At 40.5% G+C, this 24,593-nt stretch overlaps 1 protein-coding gene across 9 annotated transcripts in view; it reads left to right on the top strand.

Moving 5' to 3' along the window:
• Positions 1-5,797: 5,797 nt before the first annotated feature.
• Positions 5,798-24,593, top strand: part of tead1b (TEA domain family member 1b) — a 36,033-nt gene continuing 17,237 nt past the window's right edge. For all 9 annotated transcript variants that reach the window (XM_053865090.1, XM_053865088.1, XM_053865086.1 and 6 more), the window contains exons 1-3: positions 5,798-5,977; positions 6,388-6,493; positions 16,094-16,346. In XM_053865090.1, coding sequence (XP_053721065.1) covers positions 16,190-16,346 — 157 coding nt within the window. In that variant the 5' untranslated portion in view covers positions 5,798-5,977; positions 6,388-6,493; positions 16,094-16,189. The remainder of the gene's footprint in view (positions 5,978-6,387; positions 6,494-16,093; positions 16,347-24,593) is intronic.

Raw genomic sequence — 24,593 nt, 5'->3', positions numbered from 1 at the left:
GTATTGAAAAAACATTTTGAGTCAAATTTGCTTGTGTGTTAATACTTCTTGGATCTGATGGAGCATTTATTCACTTGTCAAGGTCGAGACTAGAACCCAAGTGCAGTCACTGCAGTCCACCATAGGGGCCCCAAATCTCAGGTCGTATAACTCATAGTCATCCAGAGCAGGAAGTGATCAAAAAAATCAAATTATCTCGTTCAAAATGTCCAAAGCCTGACTGTAATCCAAACATGGAGAGAAAACATGAAACAGAACTGGACAGTGAACGGTGATGGTCAGAAACATAGGCACTAAAATGAACCAAATAGGTCAAAGTCAGACACCAGGGGTGAAAAACGGCAGGCTATACATTAATACTACCAATAACGTGACCCTATAGCTCTATGGATATTATATATTTTGTCAAAATAACTAAAATAAATGCTATAAATCTGAATAGTGAATACTTTATTCAATTTCAATTTTCAGAAAACTTGGGGCTCTTAACCTTGTTGATCTCGGGGCCCACGTTTCCCAGAACAAATGAACCCGAGGCCCATTCAATAGAACTGATTCATAGCTCTTGATTTCATTTGTGATCAACAACCATATTTAATCTACTTACACGTAAACAAACCAAAACCTTGTGATCCTCGCATGGATATTTATTTGTCATCGAAAAGTCCAACTAGCAGCAGAACCAGGTGCAAGTCATGTTCATCAAATTTACTAAAGAAAAATTAGAACAAAATTAAACTGTTGAGAAAATTGAAAAAAAAAAGAACTGAATAAAATAAATATAATAAAACCATGTCTAAATATCATAAAATAAAAATATTTTATTTAAACTCCAAAGAAGGTGAAGAAGTAAAGTGTAAGTCAATTCAGTGACACACTACTGGCACCATATGTGGCTAATGTATAAAACTGAGCGTCTCACGGTCCTCACGGCCCAAAGGTGTAATACAAAAAAACCTCTAGCGGCCCTCTAGGAGGCGCTCATGACCCCGGCCCTATGGTTAAGAATCACTGCTCTACAAGTTACACAGCGTTTCATCAAAGGTGTCTATGATCATTTTATTTATCTTTGATTTCAGCTCCAACTCCTGCGACTTGACCTGTCAGTCAGCCACACTTGACCCCCGGCTGTGTCCGGAGACTCGGTCTCAAGGTGGAACGGCGGAGACATGTAAATGCTGCACAGTCGAGAGGGCCTGAACATGGTCCTTTTTTGGAGAGTGAAAGGTAAAGAATCCTGCGCCCTGAGGCGGGTGTACTTCAGTGATACGACCCAGTGATGATCTTGCTCCTCTGTAAGTACCAACACATGGCTCAGAAGGTCATTTTCACTCTAAAACATATTTATTTAAACATTTTCTAATGTCGCCATGATTCCATATGAAAGTCTTTGTGCATGAGGGATCCTCAGACAGAGAGAGCAAGGCACCAAAACAAGGAGAACAATAAAAGCTGGGAGAAGATCTACTTAAATCATCGGCAGGAGACTCGGCTCAGAGCAGCTGCTGCCCCAGGATTATAAGATTTAGCTGCTTCTACAATTGAGAGGGAAATGAAAATGAACACTGTGTGTGTGAGCAAGAAGGTTATTGGTTAGAATCCAGCTTTTGAATGGGTTTGAAGGACGGCTGCAATGGCTCATCAACTATGGAAGTAGTTGTCAATGAGTTTATGAGCAGACTAGTCGTGACCTCATCATTCTCGTAGCACAGACCTGGGCAAAGTGCGGCCCGGGGGCCAAATGCGGCCCTTTGACTGTATTCATGTGGCCCTCCTGGAGTCAAACTATAAAACCGACATTGTTGTTGTCCCTGGCATTTTTTGTCTTGTGTATTGTTTTTTGTTTATTATGATGCTACTGAAACATAACTTTCTCCTTTGATTATTTTTCTTAACTGTTCGTCTTCTCCGAGGGAGTATTTCTTGTCCCCTAAAATACATCAGAATTGAAGGTAGATCTTGAAATCTATGCGACACATTGAGAATCTGTGGTTTAAATGACATAAAACGCAACAAACCAACATTTTCTGTGCATTTTCATAATTTCATAATCACACATGACGTCACTGTAAGACGACTATCAAAATAGTTGCTAGTTTCCGCCCTAGTTCAAAGTGATTATGGCGCCTTTCTGGTGTTGTGTCCTCCCTCAGAATGTGAGAGTTTGAGTGTGTAAATGGTCGCATGGCAAATAAGTGCCCCTTCCAGGGTGCCCCCTGCCCTTCGCCCTGTGTAGCTTGGATTACATCCAGCTCACTAGCTATGATCCCTGGGCCTCACTGATACTTGGCCAACACTCCACACTGCCAGTTGTAGAAGATGAGTTAACTGGCACGCCATGTTGACATTAACTGTAGAGCTTAAAAGACGTCAATTGCTGGTTATCAAAGCTTTAACCCATGTTTGACAGCTACCCTGCAGCCAACTTTAAAATACAGACTTTTTGGTTGATGTATTTGCTTTATCCTACGAGGAAAAGCAGTTTGTTATAGTACAATGCACACTTAATTGAAATGGTGGCTTGTTCTAAACAATATATGACAATCGTGAAACATCTCAGCAAATGTCAGAAATGGAGGCATTTATGTGTACTGACAGAGAAGTATGAAGAACATGGCAAACACTGTGCTGAACATGCACAGACTGGTGGTGCAGGTGCCGATAGACGTCTGCAGAGGCAAAGTCATTCATCCTCGTATATCACTTTCTTTTGAGGGATTTGGTGTCAAAACATTGGCTGCAAATAGATGACTTGTCCTGACAGGTCTGGCTTTTCTTCAATATCTCCACGAACTCTCTGAGTCTCGGCCGCATGGAGCACAGCAAGGATTGATCACAAATAAAGCTTATTTGCTCGTGAAAAATATTGCAGGTATCAATCATTAAGTACTGGATAAGAGCTAATGACGCCAGGGTCAGACCCTCCCCTCCTTCTTCTGGAACTTACCGCCAAGACCCTGCTGCACTTCCAGCCTACAAATCCTCCTTAAAATCTCTGCATGGAAAATGGAATTCAGATAGAGAGAAACAAATTGGAAGATCACTTAGATTGACTCCCAGTTGTTGCAGGAATGGTTGGCAGCTGCATGTAGTGGTTATTGAGAGGATTCACTTCTGAAAGTCTTTAGTGGTGGAGTTCACGGAGTTCAGTTCGCAAGTGATTTGATAGGTGGTGCATCACGCCAAGGCCTTATCAGGCTACAGGGGTGAAGAAAGAGCTGAGCCAAAAGGCAAACTTTGTCCCTCTGAAGAGATACTGCTGATCCAGTGACCTGACCTTGGAAATGGTGGTGGCGTAGCAAAATGATAAATGGATGGAATAATCTCTGTTAATGGAATATTGTTTGTCCATCCATCCTTCCGTCCATGCCTTAAAAATCCCAAAAAAATCCTGGTAGTTTTCTCGGTCCTGGGGGGAAATGAGCATGTTGGCATGACGGCTCAGAAAACTGAACAATTGTTAGTTTGTGCAAGTTTGGACGATTAAAATGCGTGTAAACAGCTTAGTCCGACTATGGAGAGAACCACATGACCTGGATAATGCGGTTCATAGCTCGACCAAGCTAGCATGTAGCCGAGTAGCTCGACTACAATGAGGGTGATGTTCCCCAGCGCGAACCTGAGCTATGCAACCTAGAAGAACAAACCCCTAGACCAGCAGATGACCAACTTTTTATCAACTGCGAGCTACTCCAAGGGCACTGAGTGACCCGAAGGGCTACCATAGGTTCTGTACTCACTTCTGAAATCACCATATATAAAGGACGATAAATGATATTCCTCTCAAATACTCGAGTTTTCACAATAATTACCATTGGAGTAACAAAAAAAGCAAACTATCTCACACGCAATCTTTCCGGTGTGAACCCAAGATATTCCTCCAAACATTGTAAGACATTCCTCTCTTCCTATTCCTATCTTTCTGAGGTCACCACATTGACCTAATAATAATAATAATATTATTATTAGGTGAATGTGGTGTATAATATTATGTAATTATTTACTTAAATAAATGTATGGAGAAAGTAGCCCAGCCATACCGAGAACATGCAAACACCATAAACAAAGCTTTTATGTGAACCACTAAACCACAAGCAATGTGTGTGAAGCGACGCACGAAAGGCATACTGGTTGCGTTCCAACAAAGTTTGGCAGACATTTTGCTCTGCACTACGGAGGATTTGCATTAGCTGTGGTGCATGATACAAGGGTTGGAACTAGGCTTAACTATAGAGTACAAAATTTTCTGATATTACCAACAAAGTTGGTTCTGTTGAATAAATGTCAAGCCATTTCTATGTGAATGCTGACTCAGCGCAGTGTTGCACTGAGTGAGATGCTGGGACGCACCTTGATGATGTCACAACAGGAATATTCTGTCCGTGTGGTGTCACTTTTAACAAGCTCTGTCTTCGCACCATCTTCGGTACTCTGCCTCTGTCTTTGGTTTTCTGACAGTTTTAAGGACTTACCTGAATCCTGGGGCCTGAACATTTGTCACATAAGCTCGACTGCCGTAGCAACACTTGTCAAACGGAAACAAACTGCTTGAGATGATATCAAAATGGTGGCGAGAAGCGACGGTGTCTAATCCCGTCCGAATGAGTCCCTTGTATTCTGGGCTACATTCTGTACACATCAGCAAGGCAAAACAATTGGGGGATGGTTGTGTTACAAGCTTAAAACATCAAATTCAGATTTTTTTTTGGACACGCGGGCCACAACTTCTGAAGCCTGTAAACCCACATGCATTTCATATCTATTACCATTCAGTGTTTTGCCTTCTCTGAGCTCGGTCTGTCTGACCCCTCAGCCCCTGACAAGCACAAGTCATCGCTTCCTGTGGTTCAAATATACAAGGCTGCAGTCATTCGGTAGCATGAACTCGCTCTCATCAAAAACGGCTCAAATCTTCACTGATATTCCTCACAAGTTCCTGCTCTTCTGTGCATGCAGCCAAGCTTGTTTACATGGTTCTTCTACTGTAACTTTGTCATGAGCTGCTGCAGGTGTGTGACACAGTTATGACAAAGCAAGTCTGCATCACTGTGTCATTTATGGTTGAAAAAATGTGGACACATTTGGTCTACACATCATAAAAACTGTATTTCTTCTTTTTAATTCCTGCATTGCTGAATTTATGTCTGATAAAGGTTTTGCATAAAAGATTTTGGAGAAGCGTACACTTTTCCTTTCAGGTGCTTTTAATAATGTAGTGATTGCACTACAGTTTGTTTTCTTTAATGGATTACTTTGTAAATCATGCGCCTCCCTCCATGACACATTCTTTCACCAACCTCATGCTACTTCCACAACAGTAAATAAAATCAATTTAATCTATTTTTGTCAACAATATTTTTATTAATGGTTTATCAGCCACAATGACACAGCATACAGTCATACAAAACACATGCACATTTTGGGTGTAATATTAACAATTAACAATGAGAATAATAATAGCTAGAAAGTTAGGAAATGGAGGATGAGCTTTAGTGTAAAGATTCAATCACTTCACAAGCACAATTCAATCACAAGCTGGTAATGTGGCTGTACAGTGAAGAGTTGTGGTGAAAACAAACACGAGATCAACGAAGAAAAAGATCAACACAATCAACTGTATTTTCATTCTAGTTATGTCCCCATAATAACTGTTTAGCACTATTTCCTGCATCAGAAATTCAAGTGGCGTCTGACTGCTGTGGAGGCTACAATTCCGGAAGCTGCTTCGGGTGTTCGGCTCCACTTCGGCTGTTCGTGCGGGGTGACGTCACCCATTTGCTCCGCCCCGTCACAAACTCGCTCTTCGCGTTCATTTCATTCCTCGTCTCATTCCGAGCATTCTTCGCATCTCTGTCAGTACGATTCACCTACATCTTGTTTTCCGGCCCAGAGAAACTTGACATATCATTAAAAAAACACCAAGTAACATCACACTGGCAAAAAAGGGGGACATATTAGATGAGATATCAATAACGAGGTAAGTTTCAATGGCAGTTGCAGGTACTCCAACTGCTCGTAGACTTCTGCTCGTGGAATTCTAGTATGTGCATTTTCTCAGTGTTTTTACTCGAAATTAGACCAGTGAGAAATGTTTACAGTGAGTAGGTCGTGTCCTCGCTCGCCGAGTCTGGTCGCTATTGCAACAGGCACTTGGAACATGGAGCTCCGGCTCTGACATAGCAGCGAAATCTCTGACATTTTTTACATGTTTGGAAAAGTCGCCCGCTCAGACGCCCCATATATAATCTCCCGGCTCCGCGTGCGCGGTCTCACAGCCTCGTCGACTGCTTTTCGGGCGAAATAAATCAATATCGACGGCGGAAAAGAAGTTTTGTGGAGGAAAAATGACGTTTGAAAAGCTCGCTGTTCTCCCCCTTGTTCTCTCAGCCGGGAGTTGGAGCATTTTGGGACCATCTCGACGGAAGCCCAGCCCGGGGACTTGTTGCTTCAACACGCTCGACTTCGCGTTTTCCAGCTTGGGTCCAAGTTTTGAGTGAGTATTTGAGCGTTTCATTCGCTGCTTCTTGTATTGTTCCCCACCCGGCTTCGGGGGAAGGGGACCCCGAACAACGTTCCCAGAAAACTACCGATATAATCCCACGAGCATCAAACTCAACTGGTTGTTTGATGCAAACAAACACGTTTTTAGACAACTTGTGTCAATATATATTTTAAATCAACACGCGAATACTAATACGTCTTAACCTAATACAAGATAAATAGTTTGATTTTGAGTATTTCCACCTAGTCACTTCATGTTGATTTTGTTGTCGTTTTACTGAGGTCAGTGCTAAAAGTCAACATAGTAACAGATAGTGTTGTTTAATGAAGTCATATTGGTTATACTTGGGTGAGTGACGACCAGGGGAGTAGAAATAGCAGTAATGCCTGTGCTGTGTATTTATACATTAAAGATGTCCTCCCTTATAATTATCAAAACCCTTGCTCAGCTCAAACTACAGACTCTAAAACTGCATCCAGCTGTGAGAGCATCTGCTACACCTAAATATTTCACCCCTCACTCAGTCTGTTCTTACACTTTCTTCAAGTCTTGTTGCTTTTTATGTGTTAAAAAGGTGATTACTGATACAATATTGGTTTCATGTAACCTGTAAAAGGCATTAACATCTAAACATATCTAAATAGGAAGACTATCAAATCATTTGTTGATAATGAAAAAGTTATATTGCACTGAATTGCTTCGAGAAGATACCTGACTATTCGATTGCTCTATAAAAAGTGAGATCCGATGCCACAGTCGTGTTGAGGATTTCCCACCAGTTCTGTTTGTGTGGTTATTTGGTTTTCTCTGAACAAACAGCCAAGTCAGGTCACGAGGTCACACACCTTGCTGATGTGATTGAATCAAAGTGTTCACTCATTCATTAGTGGAGACCAGGGTTCATGTTCATATAGTGCTCATGGTCCATTTATTCCATGATAATCTCTAATATTCTTTAAAAAATAGTTCTATCTTAAATGAGTTCCACTGTTGTTTGTGTAAGTGATCTTTCTCTTCATTAATGTTTGACTTGTTATGTAACCTGGTGAAAGCAAACGCTCCCATTAACAAAACAAAACAAATAGTTTTGTCTTACAATATTTTTGATTCAGCTGTCATGAAGGTTGTTGCTTCAGCTTAAAATGTGCATATGCAGGTGTAACCACAAACTTGTCACCAGGGGAATGGAAACATATCATGTCGGCTTTATAGCTTTGTTTTTAGTGAACGCAACCAGTGGACGAACGTGAGTGCACGTTGAATTGTTCTCTCACCTGCAGCAGCCACGGTTCATTCTAAATTTAAACTAACTATAGTGATTTATTCTATTTTTTGTCTGAGTTGTTAAGTTTAAAATAAGCACAACACTATTAATAAATGTTGGACACAGGAACTGGCATTTTATTTCATGATAGATCTGTGCTAAAAAGATTCAGGAATCAGCAACACTTAATGATGATTTAATATGGCTTAAAGCACGTGTCTAGTTCATTTCTTGAGAAAGTTTTTGTTTTTAAAGCATGAAAAAAGGACAACCTTTATGGTGCAGAATTAGTAAAACAAAGCTAGAGTTTAGTCTGCTATGAGAAAATGGTGAAACCTTGATGCAGAGTCCGTTACTATGGCAACCAAGCCAAACCATGTCAGAATGTTTTTTATTGTCTGAACCCTTCATTTATTTCCATGTGATCGATTTCGAGGCGGATCATACATTTCCTCGCCATTTTATTTTCATCCCCGCTTGATGTAAACTGTGTTAAATTTTAAATTCGTTTTCTTTGAGTTAAAAATGTCACCTCGCAAATACGCACTTAAAATCTCTTCATACATCCCATTGATATTGTGGTTGTGTGGACATATTTGATTCACTGTATGTAAATAATGAAATGAAAGTCAGTACATCAAAGATAGTAATTATATGGAGTTTAACAAGTTACTTCATGTATTTAAAAGCAAACAGATTTATATAAACTTTACAAAATACTCGACCTTTAGCTGCTGATTTTATTAACCATACTAATACAAAATTACTGGACACCTTTTCTCAAATAAGTGGCAAATAACTCAGAAGACAAAATTATTGTAATCTGTAGATTATTTTATTCAATTATAGCAACAGTTTGGCACTCAATTGTTGGTCTTGTTGTTTGGATCTTTTCTTCTGTCAGACAGCCGGAGAGCAGATCGCATGTCCACAGGGTGGTAGCTTGTTTTAAAAGTCTTTCCTCTCAAAATCCTGATGATGACGTTTGCTCAGTTGACGACTCACATTTGCCTTCAATGAAACTACAAAATGTGCTTCATTATGGGTCTCACGTTTCCCTCCGTTGTTCTGCTATGCTAATTTATATATTTCAGTGTGCTATCTCTGAAAACACTGTTGTTGTCGTCCAAAAGAAGGACATATACAGTATGAGCACATGGGAGCCTGTTGTTGTGTGCGGAAAAATGCCCAACAGCAAGTCAATTCCCACTTGACTGTTAAACAAAGGAAATCCTTGTCATTTTGTGTGTGGCACAATCCAAAGAAGAACGCTAAACATGTTGAATATCTGTAATTTGTGGTGCTTTGGTGCTTTACAACATGAGAGGCATGTGAAAAATGAAAGATATCGTCGGAAAATTCTCGCTCAAGTTTTGAATCGTCTTCGTTGCACATCTGTTGCTGAGCTGTGGGGCTGACACCGTCTGGTGGCACGCGCGTGAAAAGGGATGCCGCAGAACCGTTTTGGCGATTTAAGTAGATTCCTAAATATGTTAAGGTAGAAAGAAAATGTTGCTTATATTAATTGCAGTTTGCTGACTCAAGCAAGCATCAATTTTCATGGATGCTTTGCAGTGGTTTCCCTGTGAAAATGCATTTTGAGGTTTGGAAAGAGCTCATCTGAATTTATCATCCAACCTTTTCCTTTTTCTCTGAACTGGACAACTACTTCATTGTTTCAGCTGTAAATGAAGTGCAGTGGTGTTATTTTTTATTTTTTCCCAACAATAATAGTGTTTTTCATGTTCAGGGCTCGGAAAAGATCTGCGGTGTGTAATTTGTCACAAAGTGACTAATTGTGTAATTGGACGTGCTCTGTGGCAGGAGAGAATCACAATACCAGTGCTCCGGTCCTCGGAGCATGCCGACTGTTTGTGCCCTGAGGTAAACCCTGGTCTAGAAAGAGAATTTTAGAGTGCGCACTGCTGCTCAGCAGTTTGAACAGGGCCATTGAGGCCAAAACACAGAGCCACCCAAAAGGAAAAGCTGGCTCAATGCCAGTGACGTCATCTAAGTAAATCTGCTCCATTCTGCAGCCATAAAATGACTGCCAGCTACCGAATGCACTTTGCCCCTGTCAACCACCTAAATGGAAGCAAGTTTGTTTTTTTTCTGGCCCTGTGCATATTTCCAGAAGGCTGGCAGGGCTGGAACCCACTCCCACTTGACTTCAGTAATGCTAGACCTTCATTCACGAGGCCCCAGTGATCTATGGACATTGGCTGTTTCACATGAAGTACCATATGATTACACATCTCTGATCTTTGAAGTTACACCACTTTAATGCAGCAGCTCTGTAATAGCCCCCAAGTTGAAATGTTTTCTCTGAGAAGCAGAGGACTGGTAGAACACAGTCTTAACCGCTCGTCATTAAAGGGCCGTTGTTGGGGAACATTTATTTAGACTTTGTCCGTTCCCTTTTCGTCTTTTGATAAAGCGAAATGCATGAGCCACTGAATGATCGCACAGATGGAAACCATGTGTACTCCGTGAATCATTAGATGAGTCAGACTCTGAAACCACTTTAAACGTTTTTGCGTTCTCCTCAGCGTTATCAAACTTGACCACAATGAAAGCAGGAAATCTGGGTTACAACTACTTCCTCTCCCTCTGCTGGCTACAGTCATGCTAGTTGTGTTCAGCTTCACAAGAGAAAGGAAGTGGTGGAACAAAAGCTCATCGTCATTCATTTATCTTAACTGTGTTGTTTGTATCCCACGTTCACAAATATGCTTTATTTCGTGCCTTAACAATTTTTTTTCCCTGGCCGACATTAACGGATGTCTCACATGAACCCTATGACTATTATCTATCTAAATAATATTCTTGGTTGGAGTCTCAGAAATGCTTAACATCAAGTGTAAACATGAAATAATCAGCAATTTTGCTGAGCATTAACAGTGTCCCTACTGAACGGTCTTTCCCAGACATGATTTTTTTCACTTTGTGGGGTTGCGTTAAAATGTTTAGTTCGCTGTGTTCTGTTTTAATATTTGCTATCACACTGAAGAACCTGCCAAACCACACTGTGCATTCACACAACTTTGTTGACATACAGACTTTCACAAGGTTTTTAAGGGGCCCAGAAAAAATAATTGTCGGGCAACAAAACAATAACACAATGTTATACACAATAAATTGAGTTGACATTTTATTATTTTGTTATATGGAAAAATATTTATATTTAGCATATAAACAATAGTAGATAGATTTTGAATAGGGTTAGAGATGCATTGTTCTGTATAATGCAGCCAAGTAAACACAAGTAATAAATAATAAATTACTTTTTAGATCCTAACTGTGGGCGATGTGGAAACAGTACCTTAAACTGTATATGGAACCTTTGTCGACAAAGAATTTGGTGGTGTGAGAAGTATGTCAGTGAGGCGTTGGTGGCTCTCCACGCAGAAAGACGGTATGAATTGGCAGAAGCAAATGCAAATGGCGGCCTTCATACTCATCTCTGTGATTTGTTTTTTCATGCTCGTTCGCACGCGTCCTGAATGAGCCAGTCGACAACCGTCAGCCTGCTCTGCTCTCATAACTGTCAGGAGATCCTTTATCTGACGGACCTTTATTTACAGCTTTAATTTCCTGAGCTTTATGTGTTCAATTCCACACCGCTGTGACATAGACATAAGCTGTCAGGAATGCACTGCAAATTTTTGATAGGCAAATGTCTTCCCAGCTTTTATTACATCTTATGTTTGAATGCTAAACCCTCTAATGCGTCTGGTGCGACAGCAGTGTTAGTCTTTTAAATCTACCGTCCATTTTCTCTGCGTTGTTTATAGTGAATGACCTGCAGCTATGCCTGATTCTATCTGATGTGTTCCAGGTCATGTTGTTGCCACCTGTTTCAGAGTCAGAGAAGAGAGAGGGCTGCTTTGACAGAACCTGTAAATCAATCCCATTCTCTGGCAAACAAAGATTGATCTCACAGTGGCCTGATGGTGGCTGGTCGCTGGGATCCAGGTCTCACATTTAAGTGTGATGTTATTAGACAGATACATAGCACATAAGCCTGTTGGTTTATAAAACCGCATGAAATAAACTCTTGTTTGCATGAAAATTTGAACTCTATTAGTTAGGCCTTAAAAAGGATCCTGAAATATAAACAAACACACTGAAATGCATTCAGAAAGATATATCACATTCATATACAGTTGCACATATGCACACCCACCGACACACTCGATTCAGAACCCACATATTTTCATAAAATCAAATACATCTCATATTCCTCATATTCAATTCGAATTTACAAGCGCTAGTCAGCTTGAGTCAGTTATTCCATTATGTTCATGTAGACCTTTAAAAAGCCTTTAAAATTATAGGTCACCTCTGGCTTGACAAAAAAAAAGAGATTTCCTGAACGTGTTCCAAAATGTGTTGGGTATTCAAATATTCCCGTTCAAGAAGAAATTGAATTTCTGGAATATATCATTATGAATCTAGGCAGTTGTTTGCTGTTGCTCCAGATGAAGCACCTTGACATGGGTGTTATGATTACGCTACGGCCTGGATAGGTCTTTGTAACAAGCACAAAACATTGGCACGGTAATTATAGTTTTACACACTGTGGCCGTAACTACTGTGTGCCATTATGGGGTGCACAAAAGTCATTCAGGGAATCATTATTGAGCCCTCCGAGATAGTGGCACAAAAGAAATCCACATGGAAAATTACATTTGAGACCTCATCTGCTATTTCATTACCTTGCTGTGTCTGATGGGTGAAATGGCTTCTCTTAATTCAAGAAGCTGGATTCCAGCTTGGTGAGTGGTTTATGTAATCTCACAGTAAGTCTAATTTCCCATAATTCCATGTAACAGCTACGAGTCTGCTTAGCTACCACATTCACTTATGGCACTGCACACCATTTCCACCCCATATTTTACAAAGAAGCCCATTTCTATGGGGAACACACTGCAAACGTAAGTATGCAATTATCCGTACACACCAAGTGTTTCCGTCGCTGACATTCATGCTTGGAGCAGGGAAACATTATTAGTCCAAGGATTCTGAGAGGCGGAAAGAGAGGGATGCTTAGTTGCTCATGGCAGAAGCATCAATGTGGTTCAGGACTTATTGTCAATGCTGCTATTGTTGAGTAGTAGAGGTCAGCAAACAACATTTGAACCTAATGTGTCTCTCACCTCAGTTTCATGTGATACGGTTTTTGGGTGTTCATTGCAGAACATTTTTAAATCGTAAAATATATTAAAAGAGATTTTTTCCCCTCTATATTTTATATAACTTTATTGATTTGGGACTTATTAATTTCTACAGAAGATATAGTGGAGCATTTGCATGTTAAAGCAGATTCAATCGGACCAAAAACATAAAACTAGAATAAAAGAAAAGAATGTACATTTTGAATCGTCAAAATTCAAATTGTGGTACTTATGTACCATTGGAAAACCGAAACATAAAGATTTGTTTTTCTGTATTAGTTTTATATTTCAATATTTTTTTAATATAGATAATAATAATAAAGGTACTGTAGGTGGTTTATATCCCTTAGCTTTTTCCTTTTTTTTATGAACAGAACCTTTTTATTTCTCCCTAATGATACAGATATGTAAAAGGTACTCGGATACAATGTAGAAGGTACTCGGAACACAGATGTGAAAGTTGTTTCTAACAGTGTTGGAAGAAATCACTCCTCACTTCACTCCAGATGTTTGTGCTTAAAAAGAACGACTGCTGTAAAAATCTGAGTGAACTGATCATCGGTGGTTCATTACTGGGCTTGAATCAGAATAAACACTTCTCCAGTTTCAGCCGTTGTGGTTCACATTGGTCCCCCCCCTTCCCTCCCTTGTCATTTTGTGAGTTAGTTTTGCAGTGTCAGCAGTCGGCAGACAAAAAGGGAATTCAGTAAAACCACCCTCTGCTCTCTGGGAGTTTTCCCCCTTTAGCAGTCTGCTCCCATCCCCCTTTTACCCTTCATGAACTGACATGCTGGAAGAAACATATGCTTCCATTCTGCTTCCTGACGGCCCAGGCGGCTTGAACAGGATTTTTCTCAGAAAGGAAGCAGCTATCTGGAAGGAGATTAAGTTCAGGGGAAAACCTCAGCAGGCTTTTCAATTATGAACTCAAAGTTAGTGGTTTACTTTGTAGGAAAGTCATCAGGTGGTGGAGTTGAGAGCTAATATTCTTAAGAAAATATACCTGTTGAATGTTGAGTATGCCTAAACTAGTTAATCATGAAAAATAGTTTTCAAAATTGATTTTGGATTTTGGTAGTTTTTTGTTCCAACCGTATTTGCTTGGGTGAACTCTCCGCCTGCTGCAATGAATTCTATTGAAGTGAACCACAACCGCACTACAAAGAGAGGATTTCATTTCACTGGACCTTGCTACCTAAAATATTCATTTTAGAGCAGATATGGGCAAAGTGCGGCCCCAGGGGCCACATGTGACCCATTCCCTGTATCAGCCTCCTGAGGCTAAAAGAGAAGCTGTTAAACTGATGATGAAGAAATATTCCACTATTGATGTATCATTTGAATGGTGTTTTTTTTCCAATATCATTCATTACTATTTTGTAAATACATTTATTTTTATGGATTCATTTTCATTTTCCAGTTTTATTTTGTCATTTTCCACAGATGGTTAGCTTTATATATATTCCCTGACATTAAAAAAAAATATTCTTTTCATTTTGCATTCACCAGATATTTGCCTATCAAAATGAAAACATTGGCATGTATCTGATATAGAAAAATGAGAAACCTTTTCTTTAGCTTAGTTTGGGAACAATCGGTGGTTGATACCTTTTCTATTTTTGCCCATCACATTAGGCCTTTTTTCCTGTCTTTTAGCCCAACAGTCACAGTACACCATGTGGCCCCTTAAAAATGCCATTGCCCATCCCTTGTGTAGGGGTTTCATGATTGATAAATGATGACTGCTAGCTGAGGCTATGAACAAGTCATCACATGTACCAGCTTTTGACTCATTAAAAGGGTGCGTCGCTCTCAAACGTTTTTAGTTGGTGCACCACAGTGTTTCCCCCAGGTTTTTGTGGTTGGAGGAGGCACCTTACGATTGGTCGTTGGCAGCTATGGTGACTATTGTAATAGTTTATAAACATTCAAAACAGTGATGGCAATTTAGCAATTGGCATAAAGACAGTGGCTTTGAGGAATGGAAAATGCATAAATTAAATATCACCTCTTAATACTCTAAAAACTGTAATGATTAATTTAATAAATGTTTAACTTAATAATAGTAATGTATTGTATCGACAATGTACGTCGAGAATCGTCCTGTACAAATAAACTGTTCCAGCTTGATATTGACATCATAATACACAGCTGAAGATGCTGGACGTCGAAGAACTGAGAGCAACTTTAACATTTTTATTCTTTCTCAAACTTGATGGATTGATGGACCTCATGAATCCATCTATTGTGAGACTTAAATTTTGTCCACTTGAGGCCACCGTATTGCGACATCCCTGTGTTGTTGAGACTAAAATGACTGATGTGTCATTTACAAACTACACTGTAAATTCTTTGAGGGAATTGGGCCTGGTGTTATGCGCCTGTCTGTGTCTCCATGTCCGCGTGTTGATTCGAGACGCTGAGAGCGACGGCAACTGAGTTTGGGAGAGGAGACAGAAAGTAATGGCAAATAAATGCCAAGATTTTTTAACTGATTTCACAGAAAAACAAGCTAAAAAGCTGCTTGACAGGAAAGGGAACTTTCTTACGCATTGCGCAATGTTTAAAATGAAATTGGTGATGTCCTCCAGAGGTGGTGAGCCGAGCCATTGGGTGGCGCAGCGCCCGCTCTGGAGCATTGTGGTCAAAACACTGCAGCATTCTCTCTACATGAACCTCCTCCTTGGCGGCAAGAGCCACACTTTTATTTTCTCATTTCTAATCTGATTATTATGGTTTGAAGGGCAGGATATTCACTTGATATTTTCCGTTGAATCTAATTTACGGACTCTGGACTATACAACATTTCTCACTGTCCACCAGCGTCAAAGAAGCGCATTAACTGTGAGGGATTGTAATCGAGTCACTTGGGAAATCTAATAATGACTCGTTAGCTGGCTAGGTAACACCAGTGAATGATGAGGTGAGGATAAGTCGTAACCCAGATAAAGGACGGCATTAGTTCCTCGGTGAGTTTTTTTTAAGTTGCAAAAATCACGTGCAAGCAAAAACCGTTATGAGACCTTCAAACCTTAACCTCCATTTTGTCTTAATTTTGTGCTTTGAAGCCTGTTTCTTGATCATGATTCCACAATGTTTTTTTTTTTTTTAACATGTCCTCTGATATGTTGTTCCTTTGGGGCATTCCAGGTCTCACCCTAGTCTAGACCAAGCTTTGGCTTGGGCATCCCTACCGCCACCATTGATCCCAGCAGCTGGAGCGGCAGCGAGAGCCCTGCCGAGGACATGGAGAGGATGAGCGACTCCGCAGACAAGCCGGTGGACAACGATGCTGAAGGCGTGTGGAGTCCTGACATAGAGCAGAGCTTCCAGGAGGCTTTAGCCATCTATCCTCCATGTGGACGCCGGAAGATCATCTTGTCCGATGAAGGAAAGATGTATGGTGAGTAAACATGCGGAATTCTGTTTTTTGTCAGTCATTTTTGTTAAAGTCCCTTAAGAAAATGTGTAGCCATTCCAGAGGTGTACTCAAACGGTCAAATAAACCTGTGGTGATGTGGCCATGCAGATGCTAATCCCACTTTTTTAAAAGGAAAAATTAACTATTAGTCATTGACAGATGGTGCTGCTGTTGCCACCAGCTGTGGCCTGCCACTGCTCCCCCCAATCCTGGCTGAATGATGTCATGGAAAGAAGGAATCTTTTCTCTCTGTAGTGTTGCAGCTTGTCAATGTCAAGTGAAAGCAGAAAGCCCCTCAGAGCTTTCACTTGCAGCTGTCATGTGACCTTCTCTGACCAGAAACACTTTGAAACATCTTTCAGTGAGACCTTTGTTTTCGTCGGATTATCTTGCTCTTTAATTCTTTTGTGTTGTTTTGCTTCAGATAACGTTGATTCTTAGACAAACAAACAAAGAACATCATCAGTTTCAACAAATTGTGCTCGCTTCATGTGAATATTAAATCATGTGATTTACAACATTTGAACCATGCTCTTTGAAAAAAAAAAAGGTTGTTAATTGTGTCTGATATTAAAATATATAAACCCAACACTGATAAATGAGGTGGATATATAATCATTTATCGACTCAACATTGCACTTTGTTTTATTTTATCATCTCCTTCATTTAGTTAATCTGTGATTCAATCCCTTATTAACTTGTGCATGTGCTGCAGGACATATTGGACCATGAAAAATGCTCTCTAAGGATTTAATCCTCCAGAATACTGGAGAGTGAATGCATCCAACCGTGGTGAAGTTCAAAATTACAATTTCATCCAGCTCTTCCGTGTTAACACAGAGACGCACAGCACATCTCATGGCATCTCTGATGAATGTTGGCCTCAAGGAGACAGGTATTTTGTGCCGGAGAGCCCCAAGAGATCTCACAGTGTTCCACACACAGCTAATCATAAGGGGAGCTGCTCTGAGTGCTCTTAAGCCCTTTGTCGTCCTGGGGTAGGGTGCAGTTAATTAGCAACAGTCTCTATAGCAACTGTGTTGATGTTCAAAACAATTTCAGCTTCTTAGCCTATTGTGGTGTTTACCTGAAGTGTTTTAAAAGGCTGAGACAAATGTTGATTAGCAGGCTACTTCTTCTTGCAGGCTTATAGCTGCCGTAGAAAGGCTGGTTATTCATACAGCGCAAATGAAATGACAGGGGTTCATTTGGCATGCATCACTTGCTGCTGGCTGGTTTTATAGGAAGTGTGTTCTCCCTTGGGTAGAAGCCTTAGCTAACCCAATCTCAGGTGGGCTGTTTCATTCATGGATACAGGGAGATAACTTGATAATTAAGTTGTAAGAATATTTGCCACTAGAAGCCACAGTTTTCAATTTGAATGAATTTGGTATATTACTGAATCAAATGATGGACCCATACATATATTTAAACAACAAAATATTGCTTTTTGCATCAGTTTGACAATAGCACAATATAAGTAACATCTGACTTGCGACCGGAATCGGTTCCGACCAACCGGTCGTAAGTCAGATTGGACGTAAGTGGAATGCCATTCACAATAGCCAACAGGTACTGCTGTAGTGTGAGAATGAGCTGCTGGGATACTGTGCTGCCATGACTGTCGTACGTGATGCCGGGCTGCTACGTGCTGTGGTGCCAGACATTGAATAAAAAAAAAAAAAAGCATCTGCTGGCCGTGGTCCTAAGTGCGGGTGGACGTAAATCGAGCAGGTCGTGAGTCGGATGTTATTTGTAAATCACAATGGTGGCTATATTCAAGTTTTTATATAACCTTATTTAAGCTCTTTTAATGTCTTGAAAATATTTGTATAAGAATTTCAATGTTATAAGAATTTCAAATACATTCAGAGTCGTGGAAACCCTGGCCATTGTGTTGTATCCCTGAACAAAAGCAAACAGGCTGCTTTGATTTTTTTTTTTGATTCCTCCATGTTTGTTGTTGTTGTTGTTATCATCCTAGCTGCCACGTGTCTTGTGCATCAGTGTGATCAGTGGACCAGGAACTCCTGCACTTACAAAGGTTCCCTGTTGTCTGGAGAGCAAACTGTTACATTAAATTTAAATTATTTTTTGTTGTAATTAATTAATCGTAATAATGCTGTAATGAGTTAATCGTAATTAACTGGGTTAAAGTCCCACCACTATTAATAATTAATGAATAATTGAATAAAAAGTGCTCAAATTGATACCAGTTCTATGAAGTCACCATTGAGCCTTTGGAGCCAGAGTTGACTGGGAGTATTTTGAAAAATGAAGGAAATGGCACTGGCCGAAGATTCTGCTCTCACCTGCTGGGCTCGTCTGAATTCATTTGTGGCTGAAATGGACTTGATAAATGAAACAACACGCTTCACTCAAATAGTATGTTTATTCATTGAATTTTGTGTTTTCTCGTGCCCCCACAAGGCGAACGACACGTAATGCTGGCTCAAGCTATCGAGTGGGCAGATGTACATTTTAATTTGGGGCCTTTATGACCTTCAACATTGAAGCCAGAAGGAGAAAGATGGCTAATTAGCTCCCAATACTGTTTTCAGGATGGTTATGAGAATAGGTTTTTCTTGAATTGGTATTTGGGGCTATTAAGGTTTGCGATCTGATATCAAGAAAAAAACATATGTTTGCTTGACCTACGGGCGCTTTACCGCCCCTCTCATTCATGTGCGTTGCGTGATTTGAACTCAGCCGCTTAACTCTCCCAGTGTGCCAGTGATGCAGCCCAGAACCCTCCGGTGGGAACTAAGTGGCAGTTGGTTTGCAGAGATGCCATGGATGAGTTAGATATAATGAGCAGACCTGGCTTGCCCCCGATGGCCCGGCACTATGCTCCTGGGGTTCGTCTCACCAGGCCCAGAATGCTCCTGAAACAGAGCGAGCAGACCTGATCCTCCCTGCTGGGCAGATAATGAGGAATTCTGGGATCCGCTCAGGCTCCCCCAGTCACCTGCATGCACTCAGAATAGAGTGTGAGGAACTTCATTGCAGGAAAGGCATCACACACCTCCAGAATAATCCCCTGTTTGTTCCAGTGCCATTGTCAGAGGAAGACTGCCATGTATTTTCACAGTGATGGTAGTTAACAAAGTCCCATTATTCTATGTCCTTTTATCAGGACCTAACTGTTGAATGGGGACCTAGCATAGATGCAGGTATGATGAGGGAGTTGAGTTGTGTTTGACTGGTTATTTATCCTTTCCGGTTGCTATGGGGATGCTTTGCTCTTACAGTGTGACATGGCATCTGAGACCAAACCTAACCTTGGTTTTCTTATCATCATGCGATTTTCATTCTTTTAATCCATCTGCTATTATTATTAAGGGTTTTGCACAATTTATTTGTCCTGTTTTTTTTTTTTCTCTTGGTGTTCGTAGGAGTTGAGATCATGACCTCAGCCAAACACCTTTCGAGCTGTATGTTTTGTTCGTACCACTGTGGACTGCTCACCGGGACTTGACACGCAAGCTGAGCTGATGATATTTGGCAACCGTTTGGTCATTCCTCATGGTTTGTAGTCTGTAACTGGATGAATTATGCTGGTGTATTAAATACGTATTTTAAAACGCTGACTTAAATATGTGAGGACTGATTCATTCTCGCTGATGTGTTCAAGTGTTTCCTCTCAGCTGGCTGGTATCGGGCCATGGCACTGTTCCTGCGTGGCTCAGGACAAGATGGGGTGTGTCGCTAATGCTCCACAGACTGTGTGAGGCCAAGTGAGTCAGGGCTTCTGGTTTCAGGTTGCATGCTCCCAATTGGCTGCTTTTGTTTGACTAAACACAGCAGGACTGTGTGCTTCTTAAAGATGCAGTGTCACAGTAGAACTCTGCGATGATTACATCATTTCTGTTGATGAAACACTTTGATACTGATGAGAACTGTACTTTCCAAAACGAGTCTCGCTGATGGAAGTGTTTTGGAAAATAGCAGATGAATGGAATCCGTATGCATGAGTTGTTCTGTTGTCAAGCACACAGACACGGCTCTCCAGGGCTGACAACGGTTGCTATCTCTTTTCTGTAAATCAGAGGATTGTTTCAGAGTCTTTTGGCCACAAAATCAGACTAAATGGTCCAAACCTGTGCTTAGTAGTCTTGCTATTTGGAATTCTTTTTGTTTTTGTCTGTCGATCAATGTTGCTGTCAATAGCCCTGAGTATCTGTCAGTGTGTGTAAAAACACAATGCTCAGTATTTGTTTTTTTTAAATCCTTCTGGGCTTGTGCTTAGTAAATTGATGCCAAATGTGTTGCGTTTGTTGTCATATTCTGCTACTCATTTTTGCTTTCTTCCAACTCGCATTCATTAATACTGAATAATCGCTGTTTTAATTACCATTCTCATAATTTACAATGATCTAAAAATATGGCAAATAGAAACTTGTGTTTTACAAGTCAAAAGTGGACTATAACCCGATGAGCTCAGGGATCACTTTGTCCTGTCTCTTGACGTGTGAGTCCACTGCAATCTTTAAACTATGGGCCCCTTATAAAAGGCATAATAAAACAATAAAGGCACTGGGACAGCGCGCACCTCTGCCATACTGCTTATTTCCACCCACATGGTGATTTAGGTTTTATTGTTCTATATTATCTATATAATTTATGTTAAATATTTTCTGAGGGCAATGCATGCCAGCAGGAGGCAATAGTGTAGGGAGATCTGTAGACACTCACTGCAAACAGCGAAAACTGAATGAGAAAAACTTCAAAACTTTGGTAAATGCACATTTTATCACCGGAGACCAGTGTTCGAGCACTCGAGACCGGTGTGTGTGATGGACTTTTGGATGTGAAATTCCTGTGTTTGATTTAAACGACATGAGTCTTTTGTGTAAAACAGTTGCAACTTGCCACTTATGGCACTGGTCATTATGCTCCCATTTTACGTTGTATAGAGGAGAGAGAACAGAGAGCTATTCATAAAGAGTTGCATGCGCAGCGTGTGTCGACTCAGCTTTAAGTTAGGTGGTGTAGACACTTGAAAGTTGATGTTGCTGTTATGGTCCTGATAGTATTAACAGGATCGGGATTGGTGCATCCCTATATTTGATTGTATGTTGTGGTATATAAATGCAGGATTTGTGCTCTTTTTTTAAGAAAATCAGAGCAGGTCACATGACCTCGACTAAAGGAAAGAACAAAACCTTTGGCTCAAAATGGAACCACTTGTGATACGTCAGAATGCTGTCAAAATCTGACCATGACTTTTCGAGTTACTTAGCTCCACAAAATCGACTGTCGAACAGAAACCTCACTTTATTATCTTGTGTGCTCTACATACAGTAATGATATCATGGCCTGGTTGTGGCCCACAGTCCTCGAGTTTGACATGCCTGGCGTAGAGCCTCCTCCTGTTGTAACTTTTTGAAACTCATTCAACATAAGAATCTAATGTGAACCATTATGGCGTCTAAAATGTGTATTTTTCGGAACTGTCCTCATTGTTTGGTGGCTTCTTTAGTTTGGATGCAGAATTGATCTTGAGAGATTGAAAATATTGATTTGATTCTGCCCTGCTTTACAGAGCAGACGAGGTCAGCGCATCCATACCTGCTTTCACAGGTTGGACCTGCCACACAGCCAGTTCCTCGAGAGACTCATAATTACAGCCGTCCTTTCGCATTAGTCCAGCTGCCTGTCCAACTGTGGCTTCACTCCCTGGCCATTTATTCTATCGCCTTCCTCTCCTAAGAGACACACCTCGACAGAGCGCCCTGGCTTGCCTCTACAATAATGTATGTAGTGATAAACACAGTGGCTCCTAATTGATAGAGTGATTCAGACAAGAGCTGGTTCTACAAATTGGTCCCCAGTGAGTCCAACTGGCTGTTTTTTCTGCTTTGCTTGGGTTTGAGAGCAATACGGCAGAGAGAGAGAGAGAGAGAGAGAGAGAGAGAAAGGAAATGGAATGGTCTGGACCCGCTGGGTGATAAACAGGCTGTCGCCGCTTCCTGGGCCTGGCACAGTTCAGCAGAGGTTGGCTGCTGTAATCCTCTCAGTGTCTCCAGGAAGCCTCAGGTTAGCGACCTGCTGGTTGTGATGTCTTGTAAGATTTTGAGACGACACCTAACCTTTAATCCTTCACTGTTCAACTCACACATTAGCTCCGCCACTCCTGACCCCGCCTCCGCAATAAAGCCTTTTATCCAGCTCAATAAGGTCATCTAATGTTAGCTATCGATTTCTCTGTGTGTCCAGAGAAAAATGGATTTTTAATGAGCTCTTAATTACAGTTGAGCACAGCATTTTAAAGACAACTTCTATTTTGGCCACCAGTTGGATTTTTAACCCCATGCGGAACACATTTTGAATACATATCTGAACATCAGAGAACAGGTGGTCAATAGCGCTGCGTTTCACTAGAAAGAACCATGCATTTATTTGCATGTGTATAGTACAGTCGCATCTCAGTCTTTTATAAGTCCCTCCTCCTGTCCTCACAATTTTCATTTCACTCCCTTCTTAATGATATTATTATTCGTGTTTTTTAGAAAAAACAAAATTGAAACATCAGCCTCATTTTTAAAAACGTATTTAAAAACAACCAACGGATGATGTTTTTTTGTCTGCGATAGAACGTGCCACGGATTCATTGCTTTTAAATGCATATAAATTGAGGTTTCGAAAAAGATGAAAACAATTAATGTGTGAAGTGTATTTCAGTAATACACAGGCTTCTTTGGTGTCTTTTTCCATTTGTTAACTTTAAAAATAGTTATCTTTTTCCACAATTGTGACAGGATCAGCCTCCAGTAATTTTATAACCTCGGATCATTCGATGGTGCATTTTATTCATATTTAACATGTTGAAACAGACAACAGTATGCTTTGTAAAATATGAATACAATTGTTTTGGATGATATTTTGACATGTTATTGTAGTCCAGTTTATTGTACAAAGTGTTAAAATCAAGATTAAAAAGATTTATAAAATGCTATTTCACACTTTCTACCTTTAATGTGTGCTCAAAACTGAAGACATGTTTCATCTCAGTAGCATTTATTAGTTACATCCCAATATTTCTTAATTCATGTGGTTGCAAATGAAGACTAATAATCTTAACTCACAAAAAGTCTGCTGATCTCTTGATTTGACTGTAAACATGCGATGTGACTTGTAAAAACCCATAGATCCTAGTTACAAGAAACATGGTTAAAAAGTGTCAGCAGTAGTAGAAAGTACATTAAATGGCTCTTCGGCTGGCCTCTGCCCTCTCCCAGCAGAGTGCTGGTCCAGATGTGGCTGTGGTCGTCTGCATTAGAAAAAACAACAGGCGTTGTCACAGGAAATGGACCCTTCTAAAATAGAGGAAAAGAAAAATCCGGTGTGGCGCAGTAAAAGTATTGTTCTCGTGTAAAGGATGTTGCCTCGGTCAATGAAATGGTTTAATATGCAATCACCTCAATAGAATTAAATGTGTGAATGGGAAATTCTGTTTAGAAATTATTCTACCAGAGACAAAACAATCTGATGCTCAGTACCACTACCATGGTCTTAATTTGTGACTGTATTAAAAACAATTATGATTGAGAATTTAAACAGAGATTCTTTTCTGGATTATTTACAAAATGCTCCATGTGGATGGATTTAAGAAAAAGAGTGCTGGTTTGTAAATACTGTTATGTATTGTGTTGAAAACTACAACCAGACACGAGGTCATGCTTGATAAAGATTAGATCCTCTGCCATATAATGAATAAGGGTTTGTTCTCCTGCGTCGCATGCTCAATGTGATTTTCCGGACATTATTTTAGTTTGCATCCTAATTTTCTTTGATGATTTGCGGCATAAATCCTCAGTTTTCATCATCTGGACAACACATCTGTATTGTCTTGCCTTCCAAGAGCGTACCCATTGAGCCTTTTTTCTCCACGCTGGTGAAATAAATGAATAATTCAACAGTAAGCACGCTTTCAGCTGCCCATTTGTGCGCTTTGATCTATCAATAGGGAGTTTGCTTGAATGCCTGTATTGTCATGCTTCCACTGCCCGTGAATTATTGAAATCTTCACCCGTCTGGTTAAGTTTACATGTCCGGACAGCTGGAGTCGTAAATCCACACATGTTTATTTATCTGGCATGTCATGTGACTGGGTGCTGTGAGGCTGACCTGGCATGAACCTTCAGTGTGAGAAGAGCGTCAGGGTCAAGCTTCAACACTCAGCTCGGCAGATCCACGGGGTCACAAATGAAGTTTCACAGTTCTCAT

The sequence above is a fragment of the Synchiropus splendidus genome, chromosome 5, assembly GCF_027744825.2.
Source record: "Synchiropus splendidus isolate RoL2022-P1 chromosome 5, RoL_Sspl_1.0, whole genome shotgun sequence".
NCBI classification, from domain to species: domain Eukaryota; kingdom Metazoa; phylum Chordata; class Actinopteri; order Syngnathiformes; family Callionymidae; genus Synchiropus; species Synchiropus splendidus.
Note: the sequence above shows the minus strand (reverse complement) of the source record. Positions and strands in the feature narration are given on the sequence as shown.